The following is a 12,422-nucleotide window of genomic DNA, read 5'->3' on the forward strand; positions in this document are numbered from 1 at the left end:
TTAATTGTCACACTCTAGGAAACACTGCCCACTGCAATCGAGTCAATTCCAACTCATAGTGACCCTAAAGCACAGAGTAGAACCGCCCCATAGGGCTTCCAGGGAACAGATAATGAATTCGAACTGCCAACCTTTTAGTTAGCAGCCATATAGCTCTAATACCACTGTGCCACCAAGGCTCCACACACTTTAGAGAAAAAAAAAAAAAAAAAAACCTAGGAAAGGTGGGTGAAAACTGGCCACTGGACACCATGGTTTTAATTAAAACAGTGAGGATAAGAAGCTATTTATCATGGACTAAAGAATTCACTTAAAAAAAGTTTCTACCTTCAAGAAATATAACGCTCAGAAGGATTTTTCTAAAAGGTTGTTGACTTGAAAGAACTGGGTTGGAGAAGCCAGATGGGGTGATGTATTTATCAGGCTGGGGCAAGGAGATGAAGAAAATTTCAAAATTTAGGCAAGAGAAGAGATAAAGACTGACTTATATACTGTCATCATTGTTTGGCCACAAGGCAGCCTCCATTTTCTGTTTCAATCACTGTTCCCAAATTTAACCGAGCTTATTTCTAAACAAATACTTGCCATTTCATAGAATGCTTTATAAACTCCCTTTAAAACTCTAGGCTAAAGACATAACTATCTTGTGGCAAAATACTTATCAAAAATATACATGTCACAAATTCTGAACTCTAAAAATGTTGAGAACTTTTTTACTTCCCCCAAAGTGCCCTAGGTTAATTTCATATTTTTTACTGAAATTTTGAATGTCTTATAAATATATGAATGTTTTATATTTTTAAAAACCCACTTGGTAATAAAAGTTGAAATCATGAAACTAAATTTAACAAATATCATACCGTTGTACTCTGACAACTGTACCATCTGGAAAAATGCTTTCTTCTTGTCCATCAGCAAATAAGTTTTTAATAGTCTGGTCAGGAAATGTGATTTCTTTTCTTCCATCTGGAAAATGTTTTTCTATTTAGAAAAGTTTAATATAATTAGTTTTTTAAAGGGTGGGAAGAATTTAATAAGGAAAGGGGAAGCTAGTTCTTACCTATTTGTCCACTTGAGAAATGTAAAACTTCTAGTCCTTCTGGGTAAGTAGTATGAGTGGTCTGGGCAGCTGCATAGTAGTAGATCTGTAAACACAAAAAGTTAATGTAAAAAAAAAAAGTCAATGTGCCTTTTCTTGAGAGATTTTTAAGCTACAGTGGAAAGCATCCCTATGAAAACATACCACTCTCTCATCTGGCATGACCTGTTTCACGTCACCATTAAAGAAAGTGACCGTGAGAGTCTTCCCATCTGCACTCACTTCTTTCCGTGTTCCATTTGGAAACAATATAACGTGGCACCCATTCTTAAAAACCTTTTCTACCTAAAAAAAAAAGATTATCAATATGTAAAATTTCCTCCTAAAACCATGTGACAAAAATAGCTCTAATTCTCTTCTAATTGCCTATTTGAAATTTCTCACAAAAAGTAAAACATTCTTTCAAAAAGGAGAGAACAGTATAATAAACTCCCAACAATCACCTGCAAGTACCAACACATTACCATTCTTATGTCACTTATTTCCCCAAAGCAAACTCATTTTTTTGTCAGTTTTTAAAGGCAAATTACAGACATCACTTAACCTGTTAATACTCCAATAGAGATCTCAAATGGAAGGTTTTTTTTTTTTTTTTACATAAGCAAAACCATTATCACACTTAACAAACTGTAATTTCTTGATCACATAATGACTATGTTGTTTTCCAAAAAAAATGGCTTTTTACAGTTGATTTATTTGAATCAGGATCAAAACAAAGTCCATAAACAACACTTGGTTGATACGTCTCTTAAATCTTAATCGTTACCATTTCCTCCCCCTACCTTTTTTTTTTTTTTTAAACACCAATTACTTTTGAAAGAACTGTATCATTGAACCTACAGAATTTTCCACATTCTGGATTTGGCTGATTGCTTTCCAATGGTGTCATTTAACATGTTCTGGTATCCCTCGTTATTTCCTAAAAAACAAGTAGTTGGATCTAGAGGCTTGATTAAATTCAGGTTGAGTTCTGTTGACAAGACCTCTGTGTGCTTCTCATTACAACACATTAAAAGGTACAGTCTATGGCTGTCCTACTGTTAATGGATTTGGGTCACGCCAGTTTGATATATCTATTATGAAACCCCCCATCAACCTTTCTTCTGATGGTTTTAGTAGTCACTGATGACTGTTGCCTAGATTCTTTATTTCATTAGAAGTTTCATCAAACTGGTGATTTTCTAATTCCTTTCCCAATTGTTAGCTGGAGTTTTTCTAAAAAAAGAAAGAAAACCTTTCCTTATCAACTAATTGTTACCCTAAGGAGTTCGTACGGGAAGAGCCTGATTTCTTTTGACTGTTCTTTATCTGACTTTGGTCCTATAATTCCAATTAAAATGAATCAAATTAGGTATTTGAAAAAGTAAATTTTCCATGAATCTGAGGAATAAATTCCCTTGCCAAAAATTTAGAATGAAATTCTAACTAAAAAAAAAGACTGGAGAAACCCTGAGAGTATAGTCCATGAACATCCTCCTTATAGTTTAGTAACGAAGTCACTCCTAAGGTTCACCCTTCAGCCAAAGATTAGACAAGCCCATAAAACAAAATGAGACTGAAGGTGTCTACCAGCCCAGGGACAAGGACTAGAAGACAGTAGGGGACAGGAAAGCTGGTAATGGGGAACTCAAGGGTGAGAAGGGGAGACTATTGACATGGTGTGGGGTTGGCAACCAATGTCACAAAACACTATGTGTATTGTTTAATTAGAAACGTGTGTGCTCTGTAAACCTTCATCTGAAGTACAATAAAAAAAAATATTCTCTCACCACCTCCCATTTAACAAACTCTGTGTATGTTCTGGAAACCCTGGTGGCGTAATGGTTAAGTGCTACGGCTGCAAACCAAGAGGTCAGCAGTTCAAATCCCTGAGCTGCTCCTTGGAAACTCTATGGTGCAGTTCTGCTCTGTCCTATAGGGTCGCTGTGAGTTGGAATTGACTCGACAGCAGTGGGTTTTTGGTTTTGGTATATGTTCCTTTGCCTTTTCATTCTATTCTTCTACCTGAACACCTAGCCAGGCAGTTTTCCCATTCAAAAACTTTCCTAAGCACAAGAATAAAATTGTAGAGCCTGCAGATGGAAAGAAATGCATGTGATCCAGGATGAATATAAAAGTCTTCAGGAAGGTCAAGGTTTAGAAATGAATTGAGGGTTTTTTAAAGTGAACTGCGGCTTTTTAAAGTGCCCAGGATTACTAAAGTCTTCTTAGCTATTGACGTTTGGTGCAAAACCAGAGTTAAAACAAAGGAACTACAGTCCTCCTTTTGCTGCATCTCAATAACTAGAAAAGACAACAAAGTGCAAGTTGTGCACTGAGCATTTTTAGAAGACTCCAAGGTTTAATCCTAGGTCACACCCCAAGGTACTTCAAGAACATGAAGTTCTTAACCACCATCAACAGTCTTAATTATTTTAGAATCTAAGTATTTCAACTTAATTTTAACTCAAGCTTATTTTTTAATAGTATCCATTATAAAAAAGTTTTTTAACCTTTCCATCAGGATGACTGATTTCTCCCTGAGTTTCCTCTTCTTCTTCCTCTTCTTTATGTTCACAATCTGGGAGTCTCATTGGTTCAAATGGCTCCCTGGGTGAGCTGGCCTGTAAAGATAAGATTTCTCTCATCTATCCTAACGGACAAATCAAATTTTAATATCACAGGATTCTATGACTAGTATTTAGTGTTAAGTATACATGATTTAGAAATTTAAGTCAAGTGAACTAAGTAATCAATTTCAAACTCAATTAATCTATCTTTTAATATATAAAAATATAAAGAGATTTACTTGTCCGTTCTCCGAACTGCCTAAATCACAAGGAAGAAGAGACTTGAGTCTTCGAGACGGATTGCCTGTTTGAATACAATTTTTGGGTAGTTTAAATATTTAATCCAAAAATTTTAATTTACTAGTATGATCAAACATTTCCTTCTTTTATGAAATGCTGCATTTTATCCATTATTTAAGGAAGTCAGTATTTTTCTTTACTAATTTGTAGGAGTTCTTCATTATATAAATTTAAATGTTTATTGGGGTACTTCTTTTAAGGCCCAGAGTGACCAAGAAAGATAAAGACAGTATCTGTTCTCAGAGTTTACAATCCAGAGAAAGAGAAAGGTACTCAAGTAACCTAACAGATGGATCCAAAGGTATTTTGGAAACAATCACAAGGACTTAGCAAGTGTGGGAGTAAAGATAAAAAAGGCATCGAAGCATATATAGGATTTGGTTTGACTAAATAACTATTTAATTAAAACATAACTGCCCTAATGGCTGTGGTCTAAACCTTTTAGATCATGACCATGACCAACCATGTATCATATTAATAATACATACATTGTAAAATACATACCCAGCCAGTGCCGTACACATACACAGGTACAAAAAAATGAGGTGGATTTTTTAAAATATATTAAAGTTCTAATATTTTCTGTATGCCAACGGGTCACGTTGTAAACATACTCAATTCTGGAGGCCATGATAAAAAGTATGATTTATAAGTTCAAGGAGAAACCTCTAAAGGGTTTCAAGTTAGTGCCAGGATTTGACTGTGTAAGTAGTTAAAAAATATAACTGATGCTGCAAGAGGATGGACTGGAGGAAAGGCAGACTAGAGGCAGAAAGTCCGTTTAGGTGGCTATTAGATATACGAGATGGCCTGGGTGGAGACAAATATTTAGATTACGCCTATGAAATTGCTGAATTATACGTCCAAAACTGTCAAGCATCAGCTATTTCTTATGGTTCAATCTAATGAATTCAGAAGTTATTCAAATCAGGATTAGTTTAGAGATTGATGGGAGTGGGGGTAAGGATAAAATACGAAAGGAATCAAGGAATACACATAGGTTTTGGCTTGAGGAAACAAGTGGACAGAAGACAAGGTTTTGGGGCTACAACAAGTTCTCTGTTTTGGATATGACATAGGAAAAACAATACCTACTACCTCACAGGGCAAGTGTGCAAAGTGCTTTGAAAACTATATACTACAATTTGATTTCTATATTATATCAGCAACAAGCATTTTGAAAAAGAAATTCTACTTACAGTACCATCTAAAGAAATAAAGGATCTAGGAATAAATTTAACCAACGAAGCGACATGCTTGTACAATGAAAACTATAAAACATTACTGAAAGAGGTTAAAGAAGACCTGAATAAATGAAAGTACATTCCATGTTCACAGACTAAAAGACTTAATATTGTCAAGATGTCTATACTACCCATAGTATTCTACAGATTCAACACAATCCCTATCAAAATTCTTACACCCTTCTTTGCAGAAATGGAAAAGCCAATTCTCAAGTTCATGTGGAACTGCAAGGGGCTCCAAATAGCCAAAGCAGTCTTGAAAAAGAAAAACAAAGGAGGAGGACTCACACTTTTCAATCTCAACAGTACACTACTGGTATAATGATAGACATATAGACCAATAGAGTTCAGAGTTCAGAAATAAACTTGTACATCTATGGTCAATTGATTTTCAACAAGGGTGCTAAGTCCATTCAATGGGGGAAAAAATAATTTAATACATGGTGCTGGGACAACTGGATTGCCATATACAAAAGAATGAAACTAGACCCAAACGTCACACCATATATGAAAATTAACTTAAAATGGACCAAAGACCTAAATGTAAAACCATAGAACTCTTAAAAGAAAACACAGGGGTAATGCTTTGGGACTCAGTTTTTAACAATGAATTTTTAGATACGACTCCAAGAGCGTGACTAACAGAACACAGAAAAGATAAATGAGACCATCAAAATTAAATACGTTTTTTCATCAATGGACTTTTATCAAGAAGGTGAAGAGACAACCTACAGATTGAGAGAAAATTTGGGGGAACTATATATCTGACGGAGCCCTGGTGGCACAGTGGTTAAGAGCTCGGCTGCTGACCAAAAGGTCAGCAGTTCGAATCCACCAGCCACTCCTTGGAAACTATATGGGGCAGTTCTACTCTGTCCTATAGGGTCACTGTGAGTTGGAACCAAATCAATGGCAATGCATTATATATCTGATAAGGGTTTAATATTCAGAATATATAAAGAACTACACTCAACAAACAGACAACCCAGTCCAAAAATGGACAAGGACCTGAACAGACATTTCATAAAAGAAAATAAGCAAAAAGCAAATGGCCAACAAGTACACAAAAAGATGCTCAATGTCATTAAAACCAAAAACCCACTGCCATCAAGTCAATTCCGACGTACAGTAACCCTATAGGACAGAGTAGAACTACCCCGTATGGCTTCCAAGGAGTAACTGGTAGATTCCTCTTGGTTAGCAGCCGAGCTCTTAACCACTGAGCCAGCAGGGCTCCCAAAGTCACTGTTGTTGTTAGATGCCACCGAGTCAGATCCAACTCATAGCAACCCTATGTACGACAGAACAAAACACTGCTCAGTCCCGTTCTATCCATACAATCGTTGTTACGCTTGAGCCCACTGTTGCAGCCACTGTGTCAGTCCATCTCATCGAAAGTCTTCCTCTTTTCCCCTGACCCTGTACTTTACCAAGCGTGATGTTCTTCTCCAGAGACTGATCCCTCCTGACAACATGACCAAAGTATGTAAGATGCAGTCTCCCCATCCTTGCTTCTAAGGAGCATTCTGGTCGTACTTCTTCCAAGACAGATTTGTTCATTCTTTTGGCAGTCCATGGTACAGTCAATATTCGTCACCAACACTACAATTCAAAGGCATCAATTCTTCTTTGGTGTTCCTTATTCATTGTCCAGCTTTCACATGCATATGACGCAATTGAAAATACCATGGCTTGGGTCAGGTGCATTTTAGTCTTCAAGGTGACATCTTTAGTTTTCAACACTTTGAAGAGGTCCTTTGCAGCAGATTTGCCCAATGCAGTGCATCTTTGATCTCTTGACTGCTGCTTCCATGGCTGTTGACTGTGGATCCAAGTAAAATGAAATCCCTGACAACTTCAATCCTTTCTCCATTTATCACGATGTGGCTTATTGGTCCAGTTGTGAGGATTTTTATTTTATGTTGAGGTGTAATCTATACTGAAGGCTGTGGTCTTTGATCTTCATCAGTAAGTGCTTCAAGTCCTCTTCACTTTCAGCAAGCAAGGTTGTGTCATCTGCATAACACAGGTTCTTAAATGAGTCTTCCTCCAATCTTGATGCCCATTCTTTTTCATCAAGTCCAGCTTCTCAGATTATTTGCTCAGCATACAGACTGAATAAGTATGGTGAAAGGATACAACCCTGATACACACCTTTCCAGACTTTAAACCACGCGGTATCCTCTTCTGTCTGAACTGCCTCTTAATCTATGTATAGGTTCCTCGTGAGAACAATAAAGTGTTCTAGAATTTCCATTCTTCACAATGTTATCCATAATTTGTTATGATCCACACAGTCGAATGCCTTTGCATAGTCAAAAAAAGGCACAGGTTAAACACCTTTCTGATATTCTCTGCTTTCAGCGAGGATCCATCTGACATCAGCAATGATATACCTGGTTCCAAGTCCTATTCTGAATCCAGCCTGAATTTCTGGCATTTCCCTGTCAATATACTGCTGCAGCCACTTTTGAAAGATCTTAAGCAAAATTTTGCTTGCATGTGATATTAATGATATTGTTCGATAATTTCCACATTCAGTTGGATTACCTTTCTTGGGAACAGGCATAAATACGGATCTCTTCCAGTCGGTTAACCAGGTAGCTGTCTTCCAAATTTCTTGGCATAGATGAGTGAGCACTTCCAGTGCTGAATCCATTTGTTGAAACATCTCATTTGATACTCCATCAATTCCTGGAGGCTTGTTTTTTGCCAATGCCTTCAGAACAGCTTGGACTTCTTTCTTCAGTACCATCAGTTTCTGATCATATGCTACCTCTTAAAACAGTTGAACGTTGGCCAATTCTTTTTGGTATAATGACTCTGTGCATTCCTTCCATCTTCTTTTGATGCTTCCTACATCATTTAATATTTTCTCCATAGAATCCATCATTATTGCAACTCGAGCCTTGAATTTTTTCTTCAGTTCTTTCAGCTTGAGAAATGCTGAGCATGTTCATCCCTTTTGGTTTTCTATCTCCAGCTCTTTGCATATGTCATTATAATACTTTACTTTGTCTTCTCGAGCCACCTTTTGAAATCTTCAGTTCTTTTACTTCATCATTTCTTCCTTTTACTTTAGCTGCTCGACGTTCGAGAGCAAGTTTCAGAGTCTCCTCTGACATCCATTTTGGTCTTTTCTTTCTTTCCTGTCTTTTCGATGACCTCTTGCTTTCTTCATGTATGATGTCCTTGATGTCATTTCACAACACACCTCATTTTCTGTCATTACTGTTCAACATGTCAGATCTTTCTTGAGATGGTCTCTAAATTCAGGCAGGATATACTCAAGGTTGTATTTTGGCTCTCATGGACTCCTCTGATTTTCTTCAGTTTCAACTTGAACCTATCTGTCAGTCAGTCTGTCGTACTGTGGGGGCTTATGTGTTGCTGTAATGCTGGAAGCTATGCCACCGGTATTCAAACATCAGCAGGGTCACCCCATAGAGGACAGGTTTCAGCTGAGCTTCCAGACAAAGACAGACTAGGAAGAAGGACCCGGCAGTCTACTTTTGAAAAGAATTAGCCAGTGAAAACCTTATGAATCGCAGTGGAACACTGTCTAATATAGTGACAGAATATGAGTCCCCCAGGTTAGAGGGCACTCAAAGGACGACTGAGGAGGAGCGGCTTCCTCAGAGTAGAGCTGACCTTAATGACATGGATGGAGTAAAGCTTTCGGGACCTTCATTTGCTGATGTGGCACAATTCAAAATGAGAAGAAACTGCTGCAAACATGCATTAATAATCGGAACCTGGAATGTACAAAGGATGAATCTAGGAAAATTGGAAATCGTCAAAAAATTAAATCCAACGCATAAACATCCTAGGTAGTAGTGAGCTGAAATAGACTGGCATTGGCCATTTTGCATCAGACAATCATATAGTCTACTATGCCAGGAATAACAACTTGAAGAGGAATGGTGCTGCATTCATTGTCAAAAAGAACATTTCAAGATCTATCCTGAAGTATAACGCTGTCAGTGACAGGATAATATCCATACACCTAAAGGAAAGACCAGTTAATAGGACTATTATGGAAATTAATGCAGCAACCACTAAGGCCAAAGATGAAGAAATTGAGGATTTTTATCAGCTTCTGCAGTCTAAAATTGATCGACCATGCAATCGGGATGCATTGATAATTACCGGTGATTTGAATGCAAAAGTTGGAAACAAAGAAGGATCGGTAGTGGGAAAATATGGCCTTGGTGACAGAAAAAATGCTAGAGATCAAATGATAGAATTTTGCAAGACCAACGACTGCTTCATTGCAAACACCTTTTTTCAGCAACATAAACGGTGACTATACATGTGGACCTTGCCAGATAGAATAAACAGGAATCAAATCAACTACATCTGTGGAAAGAGACTGTGGAAAAGCTCAATATCATCAGTCAGAACAAGGCCAGGGGCTGACTGTGGAACAGACCATCAATTGCTCAAATGCAAGTTCACGCTGAAACTGAAGAAAATCAAAGCAAGTCCAATGTCACTAGGGAAATGTAAATCAAAACTGCAATGAGATATCTCTTCATACCCACTAAGATGGTTATGACCAACAAAATGAAAATAACATGTTTGTGAGGATGTGGAGTAACTTGAAACTCTCATCCAATGCTAATGGAAATGTAAAGTGACACAGCCATTGTGGAAAACAGTTTGGCACTTTCTCAAAAAATGAAACAGAATTACCACGTAACACAGCAATTCCACCCTTAGGTATATACTAAAAAGACTGAAAACCAGAACACAAACTTACTTATTTACACATGTTCATTACAACATTTTTTCACAGTAGCCAAAAGGTGGAAACAACCTAAATGTCCATCAACAGATGAATGGTACAGAAAATCTGGTATATACATATAATGGAATATACTCAGCCATAAAGAGAAATGAAGCCCTGATACATGCTATAACATGGATGAACCTTTAAAACATTATGCTGAGTGAAACAATTCAGTCACAAAAGGACAAATACTGTGAAACCATTTACGTGAAATATCTAGATGGGGTGAATATATACAAGCCAGAGTTTATCAGTGGTTACCAGGGGTAGGAGGGAGGGGAGCATTGCTTAGATGACACTGAGCTTCTGTTCAGGGTAATGGAAAAATATGGGAACAGATAGTGGTGATGGTTGCACAACATGATGAACATAATTAATGTCAATGAACTGTATATGTAAAAAATGTTGAAATGGCAAATGTTTTGTTACATATATGTTTATACACACACACGCACAAAAAAAATAGTACTACTACCCTTAAAGGACAAAACTGAAGTTCTACCACATTAAACTGACAATTTTGGTTCATAAAAATATAGAGCAAAAAGACAAGCAACAGAATGGGACTGCAGTGTAACTATTAAAGGATGACTGCGGTGGGCATAGGGTCGCTATGAGTCGGAATAGACTCGACGGCAGTGCGTTTTTCGGTGCATGGTGGGCAAGGAATCCTCCAGCAAATACAGACAACAGAATAATGGGCAAAAGACAACAGAATAAAGGGCAAAAGACCTGAACAGGTTCTTTTCAAAAGAGGAAATATAAATAGCTCATAAACATAGGCAAAGGTGTTCAACATTTATTAATCAATGAAATGCAAATTACAACTACTGTTACGCCCCTATCAGATGAGCAAAATTATAAGTCTTTTTTTTTTTTTTTAACAATAGCAAGTACTGGCAAGTGTGGAACAAAGCAAACACTTACATGGCTGGTGAAAGTAAAATCATTATGGAGAATATTTTGGCAACATCTATTAAAGATAATTCATATGAATTAGTAATTCCACTCCTAAATATATGCCCTAGAGAAATGAATGTGTGTGTACCAGAATGTAAAAGAATGCCCACAGCATTCATTAACATCCAAAAACTATGTAAAAAATTCAAGTACCTCAACAGAAGAATAGTAAAATATAATATATTCATAAATGGAATACTACATTGCAGTAAAAATTAATGAATTAGGACTGCACTCATCAACATAATTAAACCTCAAATCTCCAAAACAATTTTTAGTGAAAGAAGGAAAGAAAAGTATATATAAGTCTACTCATAAAATTCAAAAAACAAATAAAACTATATATATTCTTAGGGATGCATCTATACGAGTTTAAACTACATAAAGAAAAGCAATGTAATATGATCATAGAGGAGTATATGGGGGAGGTAGTTCTATAGTGCTAGTAACGTGTTTCCTTACCTATTATGTGGTTTTAAGTATTTGCTTTATAACTATTTGTCAAATTGCACATGTTTTATCCACTTCTCTAAATTTATATCACAGAAATAATTTTTTAAAAATTCCAAGTAGATTAAAGACCCAGAAGTGAAAACAAAAGTTCATAGAAAAAAGTAGTATATGATTAAAAAGGATTTCTTAAAGTCAACAAAAAGCAAAAACTATAAAGGATAAGACTGATAAATCCAATATAAGGAAAAACGTGTACATAAAAAATACAAATTGAAAAGTTAAACCCAGACTCAGAGAAAATATTGGCAGTGCTTATAACTGACAAAGGATTAGTATGCAGAATAAATGATTAACTTCAAGAAACACACATATACATGCACACCGAAATTTTAAATGGGCAAACAATAGGTACAGGCAATTCAGAAAAGAGGAAACATAAACAGCCACTAAATATACAAAAAGATGTTCATACAACCTTACCAGTAATCAGGGAAATGTATATTAAAACTACACTGACTCACCATTTCACACCCATCTGATTGGCCAAACTTTTTAAGTCTGATCATATCAAGTGTTGTTAAGTACAAAGAGCATATAAATATGCTGGAAGTAATAACTAGCAGAACTACTTTGCAGAACAAAGGCAAAGCCTCCAGAATAAAGTTGCCCAAGCCTGATGTGACCCAATATCCTACTTTAAATATGCATCCCAGAGAAACTCACATGATCAAAGACAAGTTCTGCAAGACTTATTCATTATCATGAAAAACTGGGAAAAATCTGAATGTCTATCAATAGGAAAACTTAACTACAACAAATACACAATGGAATCTGTATAGCTATTAAAATGAATAAACCAGATTTTACATGGATTAATGTAGGTCAGTCTTAAAACATCGAAAGAAAAAAGCAAGTTGCGGAAACAATGAAACAGTACTATATTGATTAATGGACATAATGTAGTAAAAGAATAAAAAACAAACATGGGAATGCTATCAGGGTAGAAATTAACTGGGGGGAGAAAG

General features: G+C 36.4%; 1 protein-coding gene across 17 annotated transcripts in view; it reads right to left on the reverse strand.

The window, feature by feature from the left end:
- CENPJ (centromere protein J) overlaps nucleotides 1-12,422 on the reverse strand; it is a 90,942-nt gene that overhangs the window by 17,453 nt on the left and 61,067 nt on the right. For 13 of the 17 annotated variants that reach the window (XR_010319124.1, XM_064275418.1, XM_064275410.1 and 10 more), the window contains 5 exons: nucleotides 3,888-3,952; nucleotides 3,592-3,702; nucleotides 1,244-1,384; nucleotides 1,061-1,145; nucleotides 861-981 (listed from right to left, as the gene is read on the reverse strand). Coding sequence is in view for 16 of the 17 variants with exons in the window: in XM_064275418.1 (XP_064131488.1) it covers nucleotides 861-981; nucleotides 1,061-1,145; nucleotides 1,244-1,384; nucleotides 3,592-3,702; nucleotides 3,888-3,952 (523 nt within the window). In the remaining variant the exon portion in view is untranslated. Of the gene's footprint in view, nucleotides 1-860; nucleotides 982-1,060; nucleotides 1,146-1,243; nucleotides 1,385-3,591; nucleotides 3,703-3,887; nucleotides 3,953-10,911; nucleotides 10,958-12,422 lie in introns of those variants that run through there. The other 4 variants (XM_064275415.1, XM_064275414.1, XM_064275411.1 and 1 more) reach the window with 4 other exon arrangements.

Source organism: Loxodonta africana, chromosome 23 (genome assembly GCF_030014295.1).
Source record: "Loxodonta africana isolate mLoxAfr1 chromosome 23, mLoxAfr1.hap2, whole genome shotgun sequence".
NCBI lineage: Eukaryota > Metazoa > Chordata > Mammalia > Proboscidea > Elephantidae > Loxodonta > Loxodonta africana.